Source organism: Typopeltis vanoorti, chromosome 7 (genome assembly GCF_054136105.1).
Source record: "Typopeltis vanoorti isolate ZY-2024b chromosome 7, IOZ_Tvanoo_1.0, whole genome shotgun sequence".
NCBI lineage: Eukaryota > Metazoa > Arthropoda > Arachnida > Uropygi > Thelyphonidae > Typopeltis > Typopeltis vanoorti.
Genome location: NC_143555.1, coordinates 53,486,433 through 53,508,499, shown reverse-complemented (window position 1 = coordinate 53,508,499; position 22,067 = coordinate 53,486,433). Strand labels below are relative to the sequence as shown.

General features: G+C 36.6%; 1 protein-coding gene across 2 annotated transcripts in view; it reads left to right on the top strand.

The window, feature by feature from the left end:
- LOC150104679 (E3 ubiquitin-protein ligase SHPRH) overlaps nt 1–22,067 on the top strand; it is a 674,750-nt gene that overhangs the window by 40,064 nt on the left and 612,619 nt on the right. For both annotated transcript variants that reach the window (XM_090395874.1, XM_090395873.1), the window contains exon 2: nt 7,643–7,923. In XM_090395874.1, the coding sequence (XP_090252000.1) occupies nt 7,710–7,923 (214 nt within the window). In that variant the 5' untranslated portion in view covers nt 7,643–7,709. The remainder of the gene's footprint in view (nt 1–7,642; nt 7,924–22,067) is intronic.

The following is a 22,067-nucleotide window of genomic DNA, read 5'->3' as shown; positions in this document are numbered from 1 at the left end:
TGGAGATTACAGGAATCCTAGTCCACACAAACAATGCAGGAAACCTCAAGATATATTCCGACTACAGCTCACCAAGCAATCCTCTACTGACAGCAGATCTGGATGCCATCCTTGGCACCACAGACTCCATCATCATAGCAGGAGACTTAAATGCCAAGCACGCAGCCTGGTTCAGCACCACCAACAACAGAAATGGCCGCACACTACACAACTACCCAACACTCAACTCAGTTGTGGTAGCAGGACCCATCGAGAACACTCATTACAGCCCTCATGGCAGATCAGATGTACTCGACATAGCTATCCTTAGAAACATCAGTTACCAGTACCAAGTAGAGACAATCAATGAATTAACATCTGACCACAACCCAATCCAGATCAAACTTTGCACGCAAGACCAACTGGCTCCCCGCACACCTTCATATCATGGGACAGGCTAGCCAAAATCCTACCAGAATACATTGGCCCTGCACCCATCATCCACAAAAAAGAAGAAATAAATGAAGCAGTAAGCAATCTAACAAACCAAATTAAAAAAAGCACTAGATGCAGTCACTAAAACCACAACCAACCACCCGACCAGATGGCTCCCTGAAAACATCATGGATCTAATCGGAACAAAAAACAAAGCCAGGAAAAGCTACCACAACATGAGCCCCACAAGACAAGAAAACTCTGAACAACTTGAACAACCAAGTCAGAAAAGCACTTCAAAACCACGGGAATCAGGACTGGGAAAATAAACTGTCATCACCCAACTGAGAAGATCACACAATATGGAAATTTCTGGAGACCCTGCGCACCAAACGCAACACTACCCCCATGCAAACTGCACATGGAACTGCACACACTGATACAGAAAAAGCAGAAGCAATAGCAGACAACCTAGAAAAAACAATGCAGCCCATCATATGACAACATAAACATCACCCACATTTATAAAATCCACCACCAGGTCAAGCATACCTTAAGACTGACCATGGACAAGCCAGACAGCATCACTCCCACTACTCCAATGGAAATAACCAACATCATAAAACATCTAAACAACAAAAAAGCTCCAGGTCCAGATGGAATTACGAACAGAATCATCAAACTGCTTCCTCGAAAGGCTATTGTGCACCTGGTTAACATAACCAATGCAATACTAAGGATACAACACTTCCCCTGCAGTGGGGAAGTGTTGTACTAAGGATACAACACTTCCCCGCTGCAGGGAAAGCTGCCGACATCGTACCAATAAAAAAGCCAGGAAACAATCCACAACTTCCGCAAAGCTACCATCCTATCAGCCTGCTATCCAACCTAGGAAAGATTGCTGAAAAAATCATCCTCTCAAGACTACAAGAAAAATCAGACAAATTAGGAATAATACCAAACGAACAATTTGGCTGCTGCCGTGTACACATTACGACGCAACAAATACACTGACTAATGGAACACATCACACAGGGATACAACTGGAACCTGCACACAGCTGCGGTCTTTCTGGATGCTGCCAAGGCCTTTGACAAGGTATGGCATCAAGGCCTACTCTACAAACTCATACAGGCTAACATACCAACAAACCTCATCCGGCTAATAAAATCATACCTCACTGACAGATCCATGCAGATAAAAATAAATGGTACCATCTCAACTAGGCGCAAAATCCTGGCAGGAATACCACAGGGATCCCTGCTGGCTCACCTACTTTTCACAATCTACGTGGCCGACATCCCACAAAACCCGAGGACTACCATCACAGCCATAATGACAAGATCTCTCCGCCCACACCTGGCGATCAGTCATCTCCAGGAACCTATCACAAAGCTAGAGAAATGGTTCTCAGATGGAGGATACAAGTAAACCCCCACAAAAGCTCAGCTATAGTATTCACCAGACGCAAAGCCTTTATCCAAGATGACATTCAACTCCTTGGAAAAAAGATACCATGGCAGACAGAAACCAGATACCTTGGAGTATAGCTAGACAAAAAACTAAATTTCAACAGCCACATCAAGCTCATAGGCACAAAGACATCCAGAACCATAGCCCAACTGTACCCCCTGATCAACTGCAACAGCAAATTGGATACACGCAACAAGCTGCTACTATATCAGATGGTAATACGACCAGTAATCACATATGCATCCCTATCATGGAGTCACACATCCAAATCCAACATCTTGAAACTGCAGAGGATACAAAACAAGTGCCAGCAGATGATCCTAGATGCCCTATGGTTCGTCAGAAACATGCAGATCCACAGAGAAACGGAACTCCATCATCCATTCCTTCCTTCGCAACCATGCAGAAAAGTTCTTCAGCAAGGCACACTCTCATTTCAACCCACTAATCAGACAAGCTTCCAGTTATAGTGAAAATGACTATCACAAACATAAAAGACCCAAGGCAATCCTGCTCTCAGCAGAACAGAGCTAATCTCATAGTTCAGAATGTGTGAGCATAAAGCTCACAATCTCCCCCTCCCCAAATCAAGCTTCTCGACACATACAAAGGGGAAAACAAAAGCATTTTATGCTTCACCCAGCAAGCCAGTAACATTGTTGTTGTTACCTTGGTATCTCCCCCAGGTCTGGCTCCCACTGATGAGACTTCAATGAAGGTTGAAACCAGTCTGGGCCCTTTCCATTATGCATTGCATTATACATGTCCAAAGGGGGGGGGAGTGTTGTGCTTTGCATTATGGGATATATACTAAAGCAGTGATATGAAGTCATTAGCCTCTATATACAAGTAGCTCTGACATGAATCTATTTCACACGTAAAACATTGTTTTGCTCCCTTGGGAAAAGGATTAAAACCAAGTATAAAATTTCTTGGTATCTTTAACATATAATAAACCCAAGGTAAAAAGTGCTTCTTCTAGTTCTGATTTGTGGGCACTGGGATGCATAATATACCCAATGGTTTCAGGACTACCACCATTTTGTGCACCTGAGTATATATTCTTATATTAAACATTTCTCTCTTGACTGCAAAATCTCTGTTCTGTTTCTGTAACTAAGTAATGTAAAATACTTTTGAGCAGAGTTTGAAAGCTTTATTTTCTAATAAAAGTGATAGGTAAAGACTACCATTAATAATATATTATCTTAGATAGCATATATCCCATGCCATTCCACAAGCTATTCTTTTCTGGGATCCCATTATGTTCTATACACATCCTTTCTGAATTCAGAAACATATATATATATATATATATATACAGTATCTTTCTATTCTATCTTTCATTCTTGTTAAGAACAAAATCATTATGATAATTTAGTCACATGATGATATTTCTGTAAACCTACTGCCATTTGTGGGGGGGGGGTGCTTAAGGGTCAAAGCTATATAACTGAGAGGAGACCTCCACATAGCCTTTAAAGGAATGCGGAGAACCGATCAGGGCTTCTGACCTAATGTCCAATCCTCACTTTCTCAGGTGCACCCTGAGAAATACTGAACGAATGAGGATGGGCTGGCAATTTGGGATTTCACCAACCAAATTGTATTCTTCTTGGCTTAAACCAAAATAAAAAATGATGGTACAACATGACAGAATTTCATGCCGGCTGGGGCGTCATCCGATTAAACAACACCCCCATTGTTTTCACCAGAGCAAACAGCAAAAAGTCAGCTACTGGAACAAGTCTGAAAGCACACCCCAACTCAACATCACCAGAGTTCAAGATCAGTACTATCAACATAAGAAGCCTAAATGGCAAAGAGATGGGGATAGCTGAGGAACTGGATAAGTACCAGATCGGCATAATAGGGTTGACTGAAACAAAAAAGGCAAAAACCGGTGAGATCTTTCTGAGCAATAAATACAAAATGTTATATTCAGGCAATGACAGTCAAGGAAAAGGAGTAGCCATAGTATTCAACACTAAATACGAGGCTAATCTTCTTGAATGGCAGACAGTCTCAAGTAGAGTGATGTGGGCAGATATGAGAATGGGGAACTGGACAATGAGACTTTTTTTTGTGCCTATGGTCACACAGAAGGTTCTACTAAGATAGAAGTGGAGGAATTTTTTGATGCTTTAGAAAAAGCAACTGACACAATGAAAAAGGAAAAGTTGGTCCTTGTTTGAGATCTAAATAGTAGAGTAGGAGATGATTGTCAGACATACAAAAATATTTTGGGAAAATTTGGAGAAAAGAGCAAAGCTAATAATGATAGCAAATACCTGTTGGAATTCTGCTCAGGACATGGACTGGTTATTATTAGCAATGTTCCAACATAAAAATGTACACAAATTCACATGGAGAGAAGAGGCAAAGAATAAGAAAAGTCTCATTGAATATGTTATTATTGATAGTGATGTTTTCTCCCTGGTGCAGGACACCAGAGTGTACAGAGGATTTGAAATTGGAAGTGACCATTTAGTCACGAGCAGGATAAAATTGAATATCATATTGAAAAGAAGAACATGTAAGAAAGTTTTAAAGTGAATAAAAGTTGGGCATCTCTCAAATGTGAACTGTAGACAAAAATACACAAACATCATTGAAGAATAAATGAAAGCATTTGAGAACAGGACGCAAGCCTTTGAAATTCATTTGCAAGCTATGAAGAAAACACTGATTGATTCAGCCAGAGAGGCATATGGTGAGGTTGTCTTTAAGGATAGAAAAATCAGAACTCAATGTTGGCCATAGGACAGTGTAAGACAGTGTAAAACTAGCTAAACAAAAGTCATGCGAGGACTTTGGTAAGAACATAGAAAATAAATGTTAAGAAGGTGGCATGATATTCTGGAGATTGTTGAAGAAGCAAAGAAATGGAGGAAAGAGTGGTGTAAAAGAAATTAGAGATGATAAAGGTGACATGAAAACAGGAGAAAAAGATATTCTTTAAGTATGGAGTAATTACTTCAGAAAATTGTTAAATGAAACAAGCAGTGGTGACAGTACAGTGGTAAAAAACACTGACCAGGCATGCAGTCAGGAATACATATTCATACTTGAAGTAGAAAAAGCCATCAAAAGCCTAAAATGTGGAAACGCAGCAGGAGTAGATGATATTTGACCAGAAATATCATCCTCCTTTTATACCTCAAGTATTGAGGTATAAAAGTCGCACAATGGCTGCACTGCAAGTTCAGATGGCTTGGAGAGGAATGAATTGGAGTAGAGCTCTCATAGTACCTATACATAAAAAGGAAATAAAACTGAATTTGAGAATTACAGAGGTATTTCTGTACTGAGTGTTCCTGGTAAGATATATGCAAGTATACTTGAGAAATGGTTGAGGATTGTGTAAGAGAAGCTTGGTGAAGAAAAAGCTGGATTCAGGTCAAATAGAGGCTGTCAGGATCAGATTTTCACTTTACGACAGATAGTTGAGAAATCATGGGAATATAACAAAGATCTGTATTAAAGTTTTGTAGACCTGGTAAAGGCATATGACAAGATTCCAAGAGAGAAGCTATTCGAAATGCTAGAGTTATATGGTGTAAATGGGGCATTATATCAAGCAGTACTCAGTCCTTATTTGAGTTGTAGGTCAGCAGTTAGAATTGAAGAAAGTACAGACCGTGGTTTAATGTTAAATTTGGTGTCAGACAAGGATGTACTTTATCCCATCTGTTATTCATTATCTATATCGATCACATTATGAAGAAAAGTGATATTAAACCTGATGTTAGAATTGGAAATGCTAATCTCAGCTCTGGGCTTTATGCGGATGATGTTATACTTCTAAATAAATCCACTACAAATCTGTAAGATTCCCTGACCAAAGTGAATAACTGTTGTAATAGATAGGGTATGAAGGTCAGCAATAAAAAGACATTGAAAATAGGCAGAATCATTGAAAATATCAACTGCATTGTGAATGGAGAACCTATGGAACAAGCAAAACATTTCAGCTACTTAGGCATGATTTTTAGTGAAGATGGTAAAATAAATATGGAAATAGAAAAAATTAATAGGCCTAAATAATGCAAGACAGTATTCAAGCCAATTTTAACTTATGGATCTGAGAACTGGGTCAGAAGTAAAACACTTGACAAGACTAGAGACTGCAGATATGCGAGTCCTGAGGAAGATTAAGGGCATGAACAGATGGCATCAATGGCAATATCATATTAAAAACTAGGATATTAGTAAAGTACTTGACATTGTCAGCATCCAGGAATGCATTAGCAGAGCTAATCTCAGGTGGTATGTTCACTTAAACAGAAATGGAGAGGAGAGATTAGCAAAACTAGTGGTCTCTGCCAGGTTGGCAGGAAAAAAGATCCAAAGGAAGACCAAGCAAGAGGTACAGTAAAGTAATTGATACAGTAAAAAGTGCCTTAGAAGATAGAAATATAAGACTGATAATGTTGGAGTCTTGACAGGTAACAGACTGATTTGGAGGAAAATTGAAGATAGGAAGTTAGTAATGATGTAATTTTTCATGTAGTACAGTAATCCCTCGATTAATGCCCCCCCCGATTAGTGCGCCTATATACATCTTAAAAATAAATGTTACAGATTTTAAAAATTTTCTATCTATACATTTTTATGGTTAACTATTTTTAAAAATCACTCACCAGAATGAAATAATTTAGTTACCGATTTAAAACATTTTACAAAGTTATTTTTAATGGCATACTACACTACTTCCATGTACACCATATATATATACTATGTTCCAAATTTTTACCGCCAAAATTTATAGTCTGCGATAGTATGCCTTCAGATTAGAGATACTTCTGCGCATGTCACAAAGGAGAATCCATTCCGATAATAAGGTAATCAAGCTGTCTTCTGGGATGAGTTGTTTATTATCATATGTTGGAAAATTAACTTCTCTTTTATGATCATTGTAGTTTTTAAAGTGGTAACTATTTTGCTTGTATAATGTTTGGGAAATTTTATTTATAAAGCATGTGATTTCACGTATTGGCGACCAATTCGACGTCCTTCATTTCTTTCTCCCCTTCAATGATAACGTCTAAGATTTAATTAAATCTCATTCTGAAGAATTGAGTGATTCCGACCTGCTAAATTTAGAAACGGGAAGATCCCAAAGAATATGAAGAAAATTTAAATCAGCTAAAAGAGATTTCACCAAAACAATTTGAAAATATTTTTCGTACAATCGAAGTTTTTAAGCAGCAATGCTTAGAGACTGATCCTGATGAAGAGAGAAGCAGTAAAATTTGCAGAAGACTAGAAGAGGCAATAGGGCCTGGTTATATGAAAAAAAGAAACAAAATGACCTCCAAACTATGTTAGCTCAATTCTTTGTTAAGAAGTAGAATAATAAAATTTATATTCTGAATATGTTTTATTGTCTTTCTAAGCTTCATGGTTTTCCTTTAACTAGGCCCTGAGACATACCCTAATTCTTTTATAAAAAAATTAAGGTTCAAAAAAAAATTTGAGGAACGGATTATACTTTTTCCCATAGGTTATTATATTCGATTAGTGCGTTTTCGATTAATGCGCCTGTTTTAAAGAACGCATTAGGTGCACTAATTGAGTGATTGCTGTACTATCATATTCTGTACACCCATTGGGGGTATATATCAGGAATTTGATGATGATGAGGTAAAAAATTTCTAGAATTGAATTATATTGAATAGCTAATAATAATGAACATGGTGGATATGTGTTTCTCTCCTTATTTTATTTTTTTAACAATTCTGTTTTACAGGTAATTAGAAAATCATTGAGATTAAACATGACACCTTGAACTGCATGCCAGGAAATATTACAGAGTTATGGTGAGGAAGAAAGCTGATTGTCCTCACAGGACCAGTGAGCCTAGCCTAGGAACTCAATTACATGTGCCTGTACAAACATATTTGGCAATAACTGATTTATCATTAGATGAGAGTGCAAGCCAGATCATTGATGATTGTGGCATTTTCAGTGAAGCTAATTCTGCAGTTACAACATATGATAAAGAAAGTTGCTCAGGATTTAAAAAAAGTAGTAAGTCAATATATCATTAAAATATAGAGGAGAACCATTATAATTGTTTATTTTATTTTATTTTGTGATGAAAATATATAAAATATTCCAAAAGATTTAGTCCATATCCTCTTTAGGTCAGTACCTAGTTCAAAAAAATTAGGAATATTATTGAACATGGATAACTTGCCTTGAAAAAAATAAATATTTAATGTCATAAAATTTTTTAAGCATAAACTATCTAGTTTAAGTTTATTATTATTATTGTTCACTTATTTTTTATTATTGAAAATAATAAGAAGTATATTATTCGGGTTACTTAAGGGTCAAAGCTAGTTCACTGGGAGAAGACCTCCACATAACCTGTAATGAATGAGTATAACCAAAATTACCAAAACAGAAAAAGTATAACAGAAAAGGAAACACAATGAAATGACCTGCATAACAAGGACAGTCATGTGCATGGAGGACGACAGTGGCACTACGAAGAGAGATTGTTGCCAATCCTCATACATTTTATATCTAGGTTGATACCTATGTTCTGACCTTCACATGGTGCTCTCTATTACTAGGTATCTACCTAGATATTAGATGTATGAGGATTGGCAACAGTGACTCCCTTTGTGGTGCCACTGTCGCCCTCCATGCACATGATCGTTCGTGTTATCCAGGTTATTTCATTGTATTTCTTCACCAAGTGTGTATTGTTAAATTATTTCTGATAAATGCTTGCTTGAGGTAGCGAAATGTTGACTTGTAAATAATTATTTTCAGCTAGTAAATTATTTATTTGCATTCCAGTGTCTATGTTTTCTCTTCCAGAAACTTTGACGTGAATCATGCCAACAGCTACAGACATTTGAACATGAAAAATATCAGTATTTATCCAGAAAAAGCACAGACGGTGCAAAGAGAAAAAAAGAAAAGTTGTTTGGAATGTTACAATTATATGGGGTGAATGGAACATAGTATGGAATAATATATAGTTTATTTTAAGTTAGCATTTAGAATTGAAAGAAGTATAGGAGGTGGTTTAATGTAAAATCAGGTGTGAGACAAGGTTGCTCTTTCTCCACTCTTATTCATCATCTCCATAAAGCATATCATTATTTCTGCAGAAGACCATGCATTTCTAAACAAATCAGTGCAAGTTTTCAGGATTTCTTAACTGCATTGAATAACTGCTGTAACAAATTTGGTACAAAAATCAGTAATAAAAAGGTTTGTCTATGTTCTTTGCCTATGAAAATAGACTGAAACATTGTAACTTCAGCTGCATTCTCAAAAGGAAATTATAGAAAAAGTAAAATATTTCAAGTATTTATTATTATGATTCAGGCCTCCATGGAGTCACAAGACTTATCGTTGGAAGCCCATCCTAGAAAACACAGTCTATCATACCACTCCTTGAACTCATTAACCATTCATGCTCTCACTACTCTATCAAAAAAAAAAAAAAAAAAAAAAAAAAAAATCCAATTATGGATATTAGAGTCCAGTATACCATTTGATCAAACACAGTGGAGACCATATATATATGAAAAATCTGAAAAAAATTAGAGGAGTGAACTTTAACAAGAAAATTAGAGGCATCGATTGTAGAATCATATTAAAAATGACGATATTAGGAAGGAACTTGACATTGTTAGCATTTAGGAATGTGTGAGCAGAGTTCATCTTAGAAGTGGTATGGTCACGTGAATATCAGAAGCCAAATTCCAGATGATTGAAGTATAGCTGTCATAGTTACTACTGAAAAGGGAAACTGAATATGAGAATTACAGAGAATTTCTCTACTAAGTGGTTCCAAGCAAAATTTATGCAGTAATACTTGAGACTAGAAAAATTTAAAGAGAAATTTGGGGACAAAGTTGAGTTCAGTTCAGATAAGGGTTCTCAGGATCATATTTTCACTTTTTGACAAATTCAGAAATCATTGGAATATAACAAGTCTCTGTATTTAAGTTTTTTACCAAAAAAAAAAAAGAAAGGTCAGCAGATTGGACAGCAAAAATGTCCAATCAAGAAGTACTGGAATAAATGGGGAAATCACTTGAACTTTTAAATACCATAAAAAGAAGAAAAACTGCATTTCTTGGTCACCTACTTCGTAATGAAAAATATAAAATACTTCAATTGATTCTAAAAGTGAAGTTAAATGGAAGAAGAGGACAAGGAAGATGAAGAAAATCTTGGCTGGCAGATAGTGGAGTAGCATGAGCTCTAAGCAACTGTTCATAGTGGCTGAGGATCACTCAGAATTTGCCAATTGGTTGCCAACCTCCAATAGGAGATGGCACTTGAAAAAGAAGAAGAAAAAAAAAAATGTGACAAGTGCCAAAAGAGCATTTTCAAAATACTACACTAAGGTCTAAATGGAACAGGTACACAGAGTAGTAGAATACATAGTCTAAATTTAAGTTGCAAGTAAGTATTTAGAATTGAAGGGGGGGAGTACAGGAAGATGGTTTGAGGTAACATCAGGTATAAGACAACAGTGCACACAGTCTGCTTTTATCATCATCCATGTGGATCGCATTATAAAAAAAGTGGCATTAACTCTGATATCAAAATTGAAGATGTTAATATGAGCCTTTATGCAAATGATATACTCTCAAATACATCTGGTATGAGTCTATACATTCCTTAACTAATTTGAATAGGTGCTGTAAAAAACATGTGGCATGAAAATTATCAGTGAAATGACAAACTTTGAAAATAGAGAGAAACATGGAAACTTGGACTGCATTCTCATTGGAGAACGTATAAGACAAGTAAAATTTTATCTATTTATCAATTTAGGCACATCATTAGATGGCAAATTAAATATAAAAATAGACAATACAATATGCAATGTATGGTGGGAAGCCAGTCAAATAAATTTATTTGGGATAAGAGAGAAATTTAGCCAGACACTAAATCAATGGTATACAACATAGCATTTAAACCAATTTTAATATATGGATCTGAGAGTTGGGTTAGAAAAAAAAAAAAGCAAATGTTTGTTTCACAGACCAGAGATCGCTCCCAAAAAGAGATCACTCACACATACAAAAATATTTTGGGAAAATTTGGAGAAAAGAGCAAAGTAATAATAATGGCAAATGCTTGTTGGATTTTTGTTCAGGACATGGACTGGTTATTACTAACATCATGTTCCAACATAAAAAATGCACAATGTGCACAAATTCACATGGAGAGAAGAGGCAAGGAATAAGAAAAGTCTTGTTGACTATGTTATTGTTGATAGTGATCTTTTCTCTCTGGTGCAGGACACTAGAGTGTACAGAGGATTTGAAATTGGAGGTGATTAAAATTGAATTTCATATTGAAAAGAAGAACATGTAATAAAGTTTTAAAGTGAATAAAAGTTGAGCAGATGTGAACTGTAGACTGGAGAATTTTTGTTCTTAGGAAGTTTTTAAGTGTTACATAACAGTTGGGAGAATATTAATAGAAGATTCTGAAAAAGAATCGTAGAACTGTGAATCTTTAAACTGGAGGAGTTGAGACTGTTAACAAGTATTTAGTAAATAAAAGAAAATATTTCAGTCTATGTTCTAATTGAATGTTTGAGGAAACTCTGAATGGAAAGTTTCATTTTCTGTCTTAAGGACACTGGATAACTATGGAAAAAGAAATTGGTGAAATTTGAAACTGTAAAATGGAGAGCTCAACTTTGATACAGTGTTTATAAAGTAGTAAAGGAAACTGTTTTTCTCTGGTAATGAATTTATGATTTGTGTGTCTTGTAATAAAACTACTTGAGGTAAGAATATTTATACTCCAGTGAAACAGTGAGGATGAATTCTACAGTTTATTCTAAATAAGAAAACACTGCATATGTCCCAAAGAAGTTAATAAGAAGTCTTATATTTTGAAAATAAAGGCCTAACATAGAAACTGACTCTGATGAACATTTTGTTATTGTGAAAAACAAAATTGTTTAGTCTGGTAGACATAAGTACATGTTAAGCAGACCAGTTATAGAATGGGTCAAAGAGTGAATGATTTTATTTTTTTAGGATAAGAAAAATCTCAAAAGTGTAGCCTTGTTTTGAAGACCTTGGATCCAGAGTTAGTATCTTTTTTAGGCCCTTTCCGAAAATATAAAATTTTCTATTTCTTTTCCATGGGATACATTTTTTTATCTCCCTTATGTAGCATACAATATTATTCCTCCTGTCTCAATGAAGTATAAATATTCTTACCTCTTGTAGTTCTATTTGTCACCCAACTTACTAATTTTTGACCAGAGAAAGAAGTTGAATTGTCTTAGGCTCCTTTGATAATGTATAGCAGCTTTTAATTCATACCAATTTCTTGACCTTACTCAAATGCTTGAGTAAGGTCTACTGATAGCACTGCATTGACTGCTTTTTCGTATTAACTTACTGGAGTAGATCACATAGGAGAAACAGATTAAATTCTACTGCTCGGCCTGTAACTCCACACACCTGTGTGTTTTTAATTATGCATCTCATTCCCACTTTGAACCTGTTATTGATAACACAGAAAAATATCTTGTAGTCAGTATTAGATAGAGAAATAGGTCTCCAGCTGCTGATTAAGGTGTGATTTCTATTAGGTTTTGGAATGAGGACAGTATGGCTCACTACAAATTCACTTGGTATGTGTCCCTTACAAGAGAAAAGAATTAAACAGTATAACTAGAATGGGAAGAATAAAATCCCAGGCTTTGCAGTAAAGTTTTTTCCCTAGACCATCAAGTCCTGGGGATTTTCTTTTCTGGTATTCTTTCTAGGCTGTGGTAACTTCGATGCTGTAATGGGTCTGTCAAACCCATCTTGGATATGAATAGGAAAGCTATTAATGTTCCAAGAGTTATAATTTCCCACAGTACTATTGTCTTCAAACAGAATTTTGCAGTGTTTTTGAAAGGAGTCAAGGATGTCTTGAGTGGTGGACATGTCTCACCATCAACGTAGATTTGAGTGATGGTCTTTTCTTTGTGGAATTTAGTGAATTGTCTATTGAAGAATGCAGCTGAAGGGCCATTGGCTAAGTGCTGCTGTATTCTTATGTTAAAATTTCTTTCTTCTACTTGTTTCTGCCTTTCCACTTCTATCTCTGTGCTAGTGTTTGTAATGATGTTGCTACATTTTATACCATTGCGTTAGTTTCTACGAACTTGCTTCTCTCTTTATATAGGTCTTTCAACTTTTCTCTTTTGAGGAAAGCCTGTTCTTTTCCCCATTCAATCATATTCTGTTTACTGCTTGTTTGAATTTTAGCCACATATCCCAGTTCTAGGTAACATTATTCCAATTTGAACAGAGTTTTGAAATTTGGTTGAAAAGATCAACGAAAAATTTGGTGGAAGTCTCCATGGTTTCAGAAGTGATCTCTACTTGTTCCATGCAGCAGAATTTAAGTAGAACTGGATTATGATCTGGCATGTTGATGTCAAGATGTTTTATCTGAATGAAGGGAAGAAGAGATATAAATTTGATCAAGACCAATACCTTGATTCATGTAAGTGTAAGCCTGGAGATTAGGATTGCCAATCCTCCATTGCCTACTAATTGAGCATTGTCAAGACATTTTTTTAACTGTATATATCCCACTTTTCTTTGATACAGTGTTTATAAAGTAGTAAAGGAAACTGTTTTTCTCTGTAAGGAGGACACCCTGGGGTGTCCTCCTATTTTGTCTAATGTGCAATTTTCATTACAATTCCAGTCTCCAGCTGCTATGATGTAGTGAACACAGTATAAATATGGCTCCAATTCCTGGAAGAATTTTCATCTAACTGTTCCATTGGATGGAGCATATACATTTATTAACCTTATTACACAGCCATAGTATTTCCAGTCATTATCAAGATTCTCCCTTCTGCTGCATCCCTTTGGATATTACAATCCAAGGAGGAGAGGGGGGGGGGGCAAGAATAAGAACTCTTACTCCAGCCCATTTAAATCTTTAAAAGCTCCAATAAGAAAGAAGTGGATATCTGTCTGTTAAAGAATTTATATCTGCAGAAATATGTTTCTTGGAGAAATAAAAACCTGATATGGCGTAGCCAAGTTTCCATATATTTTCTTGTTTAATCTGCCTGCGGAATTCTCGTACATTTAATGAGGCAATGCAGAAAGGAGATGCCGTGATTAGTGAGGTGTCATGCTGTGTGTCTTTAACTTCTAGATTTTGGTTGAACCTGATGAGGTCTTTAACTGTGAAGGAGCAATTGTGTAGTCTGCTTCTTGTAAACTGTTTTCCAGTGTTTTACAGTTTTTCCGTAATTTCAGTTTCATGCTGATCATTCTTGATTTGGAAGCTAGTTATTTTATTTTCTTGTAGATGATAATCGTACTGAGAAAACTCATCATCATTAAATTCCTGACATGTACCCTCAAGGGATGTATAGGATATTATGATAGTACTACATGAAGAACATACATCATTATTAACTTCCTATCAACAATTTTCCTCCAAATCAATCTGTTATCTGTCAAGACTCCAACATTATCACTTATATTTCTGTCTTCTGAGGCACTTTTTACTGTATCAGTCCACTTCTTTCTTGGTCTTCCTCTGGGTCTTTTTTTCCTGGCAACCTGGCCGAGGATACTTGTTTTGCTAATCTTTACTCTCCCAATCCGTTTAAGTGACCATACCACCTGAGATTAGCTCCGCTAACACATTCCTGGATGCTAACAATGTCAAGTTCTTTCCTAATATCCTTGTTTTTAATATGATATTGCCATTGATGCCATCTGTTCATGCCCCTAATCTTTCTCAGGACTCTCATATCTGCAGTCTCTAGTCTTTTGTCGAGTGTTTTATTTCTAATCCAGCTCTCAGATCCATAAGTTAAAATTAATTTGAACACTGTTTGTATACAGCTAATTTAATGTTTTCACTAATTTCTCTCTTATTCCATATAAATTTATTCAGTTGACTTCCTATCATACCAGCTTTGTTGATTCTGCTGTCTATTTTCATATTTAATTTACTGTCTTCACTAAAAATTGTGCCTAAGTAGCTGAAATGTTTTACTTGTTCTGTAGGTTCTCCATTCACAATGCAGTTAATATTTTCAATGTTTCTGCGTATTTTCACAGTCTTTGTCTTGTTATTACTGATTTTCATATCAAATTTATTACAGCAGTTATTCACTTTAGTCAGGGAATCTTGCAGACTTATAGCAGATTTATTTAAAAGTATAACATCATCTACATCAAGTAAGAGCCGAGATTAACATCTCCAGTTTTGATATCAGGTTTAATACTGCTTTTCTTCATAATGTGATCCATATAGATAATGAATGACAGTGGGGATAATGTTCATCCTTGTCTGATACCATCAAACCATCTTCCTGTACTACTTTTAATTCAAACTACTGACTTACAACTCAAATAAAGACTAAGCATTGCTTGATATAATGTCCTTGACACCATATAACTGTAGCATTTTTGAATAGCTTTTCTCTTGGCACCTTGTCATATGCCTTTTACAGGTCTGCAAACTGAAATACAGATCTTTGTTATGTTTCCACGATTTCTCAACTATTTGTCGTAAAGTGAAAATCTGATCCTGACAGTCTCTATTTGTTCTGAATCTAGCTTGTTCCCCTCCATATGGGGCACCTGTTCCTGGTGGAGGGGGACCTCCCAGTGATGGTACTGGCCCTTTTCATTCTTCCTCTTTTTCGTTGCTTTTCTTCCCGTATTCTTTACTCTAATTCTCCTGAGTCTTTTTCACTATATTTTTTCCAGACCAACATCAATGGGATCCAACGCCCTGCATTTGCCATTGTGGTGTGACCTGTGGACATCCAGAAAGGGGGATCCTGTAGTCTTGCACTACTTTGGCCCCTGCTTCAGCAAGACGGGCAGTCCTGAATGGCCCAGCCAGGATCATTCAGCTAGTGGACTTGCCTGCAAGGGTCAACGATGTTGCAGTAAGTCTCTTACCCCATGGTCCAGGGTAGGGATCCTAGACCTGCTGCAGTGCCGGTATAGCTTCCGGGGTAGCCCTAGCATTCCACTCCTGAACGCAGTCTTTGCTTGCCGGGTAGTGGGCGTTCATGTATGGCTCAGTGGTGGGTGGGGAGCTCTGGCGCCAAACTAAAAACTCCTTAAATATGAATCCTTCATCCTCAAATGTTTCAGGGACCCTAACAAAGTCTCAACGAAGTACTGATACTGTAGATACAGCATATGGAAACAGAAGCAAGAAACAAAAGATATCAGATACTAACATAAATGTACCAATCTTTTTAATCATTCATGCAACAGGTGAAAAACCAATTGGGAAAATATCACCCTTCTTTATCCAAAAAGGTTTAGAAGGACTGGCAGGACCTCCCAAAACTGTCAAGAAATTGCGTTCTAGTGATATCCTTGTGGAAACAATGTGGAAACAGCATTCCGAGAAACTATTGAGAGCAACGACAATGGGTGGAATACAAATTGCAGTAACACCTCACAGAACACTCAATTCCAGTAGAGGAGTGATATCAGAATGGGATCTCCTTGATGTTCCTGATGAGATATGTTCAGAGTATAAAGATCGAGGAGTGATGGGTGTGAGGCACATCCTGATACGTAGGGATGGTTGCCTGGTCTCAACCAAGAACACATCCTTACTTTTGATACAACTAGTCCTCCGACATCTGTAAAAGCAGGGTATCTCAGCTGTCCCATTAGAATGTACTTCCCTAACCCGCTGAGGTGCTTTAAATGTCAAAGATATGGACATGCCCAAACTGCCTGTCATGATTCTACTACCTGTGCCCAATGTGGTAGTAAAGAACATGATAATAAATCTTGCTATGAAAAAAAGCTAAATGTGTCAACTATCAGGGAGATCATCCAGCTTACTCTCGTGCATGTCAGAAATGGAAAGATGAAAAAGAGATACAAAAAATTAAAACAGAACAAAATTACACCTGTTCTACGATCCTCTTATGCTGAAAAAGTAACAATTAAAAAAGTGCCAACAGCAACTCAAACATGTATGTTTATTCCACCATCTGATAATTTCACCATACCTGAACTTTATGATCGCAAGTGCTTCTCTGTTGAGTGCATTAATCACAAGACTTATGGCCTTACTCCAGAGACAACTTCAAAAATAGTCCCATTCGATGAAAACTCACCTGCCAAAAAAATTATGGTGGAGACATCACTCAAAGATAAACCACCAGACACTCGCACAGAAAAAATGGATACCTCGGTACCCACTGAAAGCAAACTAAACATACCAACTGACCCTAACACATTTGATGTTTTGAACACTCTACCAGAGGAAGAGACGGACACTGGCTGTCCATACTTCCCTAAAACAGTGGATAAATATAAATCTGACAAAGGTAAGCCCTCAACCTCCCGAAAACCAGACAAGTCAATAAAATCAAGACAATAGGAAATTTTTACAATGGAACTGTTGTGGGATTCGCCAGAATATTGATGATATCAAGATGTTATTGCAGAAACACAAACCTTTCTGTTTCTGTCTACAGGAAACAAACTTAAGATCCAATGAGGACCGTACGTTTAGGAATTTCACTGTTGTACGTAAGGACAGAACTGGAGGTGGTTCTGCTCATGGAGGAGTAGCTATCTTAGTGGGCAGTCATATTCCTTTCCATCAGGTCCAACTTGATACTTCTCTGGAAGCAGTAGCCATTTGCTTCTCTGTGGGATTTCTTATTACAGTATGTTCAATTTATTTACCACCAAATGCTGAGTTAAATGAAATTGATCTTGATAACCTTATCTCGCAACTGCTTGAACCCATACTTTTGATGTGTGACTTTAATGGTCACAATCCTCTATGGAGTAGTGCCAACACTAATAGACGAGGTCGAATCATTGAAAGAATTCTTGATAATAATAACCTCTCCCTTTTAAATAATAAACTCAATACTTTCTTCCATATGCCTACCCGTTCATATTCTGCAATTGATCTTACAATCTGTTCCCCTTCCATTCTTCCACTACTCGCGTGGGACGTTGAAGAGAACATATATGGAAGTGATCACTTTCCTGTTCTCTGCACAATGTCTTCACAGGAACCATGTTCAACCACACGGATAACTATACGGAAAATTGACCAGGCTGACTGGAACACTTTCTCTCATCTTGCAAAATTTAATGCTGATGCCATCAGTCAAACACCTATCAATGAAGCGGGAAAATATATAACAGAACGCATTGTCCAGGCAGCAACAGCCTTCATCCCAAAAACATCATCTTGGTTTCCAATCTATCCAAAGCCTTGGTGGAACCCAGAATGTCAGACTACCAAAAAGATCAACACAGAGCTTGGGGCATATTTTGTAGATACCCCACCACATTAAACTTAATAGCTTTCAAACGTGCTTGAGCCAAAGCACATTATGTAAGACATCAGACTCAAAAAAAATCATGGATCCAATTTACTACACCGATTAATCAAAGACCAGTCCAAAAATTGTATGGGATAAAATCCGGAAAATGAAAGGCCGATATAGAACCCATTGTTTGTCTACCTTAGACCATAATGGAAGTGTTATTGCTGATCCCAAAGCTATTGCAGATACTTTGGGAAAAAACTTTTGCTAGAATCTCAGCAACAGCTTCATATTCTCCTGAATTTAATTTTTAATACTGAAAGAGCAGCAAGAGAAACAAAGGCTTAATTTTTCTACCAACATTCTTCAGCCATTTGTTAAGGAAGAACTAAAAGAGCTCTCCTACAATCTCACCCTAGTGCTGTAGGGCCTGATGACATCCATTATGAAATGATAAAACATCTACCATCATCCTCTATAGATCTTCTTCTCTTATTATACAATAGAATACTTGCAGAGGAAGAGTTTCCAAATTCTTGGCCTAAGTCAATTATCATTGTTATCCCAAAACAAGGAAATGATCCAACACAAGCAAATAATTACTGACCCATTGCTCTGACCAGCTGTCTTTGTAAGATACTAGAGAAAATGGTTAATGCCAGACTTCTCTGGTATTTAGAAAGCAACAATCTTCTCTCCAGTACACAATGTGGTTTCCGTAGACATCGATCAACTTTAGACCATTTGGTTCGTTTAGAACCTTGTATAAGAGATGCATTTCTGAAGCAAGAACATCTTGTCTCAGTTTTTTTTTGACATGGAAAAAGCTTATCACACAGCCTGGAGATATGGCATATTAAAAGACCGTTATAACCTAGATCTCAAAGGACACCTCCCTATATTTATTAAAAACTTTCTGTCCAGGCGAACTTTCCAAGTCACAGTGGGAAATTTGCTATCTCGACCATATTATCAAGAACAGAGTGTTCCCCAAGGCTCTGTCTTAAGTGTGACCTTTTTGCTATTAAAATTAACTCAATCATTGAACAGCTTCCTCCCACTGTAAACAATGCTCTATATGTTGATGACTTCACAATTTACTGTCACTCACGTAACATGAGGGTAATTGAAAGACAACTTCAGCAAGCAATTGATCATGTCTCTCTGTGGGTTCTTAATAATGGATTTAGGTTTTCAACAGAAAAAGTTGTCTGTGTACACTTCTGTCGAAAATGCACTTAACACCCAGATCCTGAACTGAGAATGGGACATACTGTTATTCCAGTAGCTACAGAAACCAAGTTCTTGGGACTCATCTTTGACAGAAAACTTACATTTCTAGCACACATTCGTCAACTAAGAGAAAGTGCAAAAGAACTTTGAACCTCCTTCGCACTCTATCCTCTACTGAGTGGAGTGCTGATTGAGCTTCATTGCTCCATCTTTATCGTGCACTTATACATTCAATGCTGGATTATGGGTCCGAAGTCTATGGTTCTGCAAGACAGAGTAACCTATGATGGTTGGATTCCATCCATCATCATCAGGTTATACAGACAGCTGCTGTGCCTTTTGCACATCACCCACTCAAAGGCTCTATGTTGAAGCAAATGAACTGGCTCTATCACTTCGACGGAAACAGTTATCTCTTAATTATGCCCTAAAAATAAAATCTCTCCCAGATCACCCTACATGGAATAGTATCTTCCCTCTGCATTGGGAAGCTCAATATTACACACATCAAACTGCTATACATCCTTTTGGTATGTGTGTTAAAGAAACTGTGCAAGCTGTTAGTATAAATGTTGACAACATTAGCTACACTAAACATAACAGCATTCCTCCATAGCAGGTTTGCACACCATCCTTCAACCTCTCACTTTGTCAGCTACAGAAATCTTATACCCCATCATCCATTTACCTGCAATTGTTTAATGCACACAGAGCAGCACACGCTGATTTCTTACCTATCTATACTGATGGTTCAAGAACTGATATCTCTGTTGGCTGTGCTGTTGTGTTTCCTGACATTATTATCTCATATCAGATCCCACCAGACTGCAGTAATTATACAGCAGAGTTACATACCATTCAGCTTGCACTTGTGCATATAAAAGAAAACTGCTACCAAAAGTGTATAATTTATACAGACTCACTGAGCTCTTTACAGGTTATCTCCTCTCCTATGTATAATCCACATCCAGTATTTTATGAGGTGCTACACTTGTTTCACAAAATGAAAATCCTTAATTTTGATATTCAGTTCTGCTGGATTCCCAGCCACATTGGAAGTAAAGGAAATGAGGCTGCAGATGCAGCTGCTAAATCAGCTCATACCTTATCCACATACTGTTTGAAAGTTCCATATACAGACTAGAGATAGCTTACAACATTAAAGCTAATTGCTCAGTGGGAGTCAACATAAATCTGAAATTAAACACTGGCATTCTATTCAACGTACAAAGAGAAGGGAGGAGGTTGTTCTTGCTAGGCTCTGCATAGGTCACAGTCACCTTACGCATTCTCATTTACTGAGAGCTGATGACCCTCCCATATGTGAAAAATGCAACACACATCTCACTATTCATCATATTTTGGTAGATTGTCAAAATTTACTCGAGAGAGGAATGAAATTATCACCTATCTAACCAAGCCATATACACTCAGGTAAATGCTAGCAAACTCAGCAAATTGCATAATGTTTTTAATTTTTTAGAAAGAATTAATTTGTACAAACACATTTGACTATAAATTTGTTTATATGTAAATACTGTTTTGCTTAACTTAACTTTTATATCTACATATTATTCATTAGGTTAAATCTGACCAATTTTGTATTACCGTATGCCTTGATCTTGTATATTAACATAACTACAGCAGGGTGATACAAATATACAAGATCAAGGCATACGGTAATACAAAATTGGTCAGATTTAACCTAATGAATAATATGTATGTATAAAAGTTAAGTTAAGCAAAACAGTATTTACATATAAACAAATTTATAGTCAAATGTGTTTGTACAAATTAATTCTTTCTAAAAAATTAAAAACATCATGCAATTTGCCAGTGGTGTCCTACAGCACTGCATGATTATTCAAAAAATAAAGTAGTAAATAAGATGCATGCACAAAATTTATGTTAAGCAATGCAGTGTCTATATATAAACAAAATTAGTGCAGAGGTTTCAGCAGCACATAAATAGATATGTGCTGCTGAAAGAATAAATGGCATATATTAAACAGTAGGTTAACATATGTATATACAAAACAAGCCAAGGAAAGCAGCATCTACATATAGTAAGATTACAACAAACATTATTATATGTTAAAGATACCAAGCAATTTTAAACCTGGTTTTACTCCATTTTTTTCCCAAGTAAGCAAACAGAGAACACGTCAAGTTTGCGCCTGCAATTTATGCAAGACTAGCTGATCCCACAGGTAGTGCAAGACCAAGGCAACTCGTGGTAGAAGTGGAGCAAGCTCTGATCACTAATCTTAATATTTACCCTTAATGCCAAAACACATCTCCAAGAAGGGGATGTATGATGTTTTGTATTAAAGGCAAGGGGCCACTACTCAGACCGGTTTCGACCTTTATTGAGGTCTCATCAGTGGGGAGCCAGGCTAGAAATACCAAGATTTAGTAATGCAGAGCTTGTAAGGATTTTACCAAAACGAGTTACCATAAGGTGTTATAACTTTATTAAATAAAAATCTCAGGAGGAGATATAGATGTAGAAAGTATTTTTAACTTGGGTATAGTTATGTTAAAGATACCAAGCAATTTTAAACCTGGTTTTACTCCAATTATTATACTAATACTTAAAGAGTCAGAAAGGAATTATTATACAGCATAAATG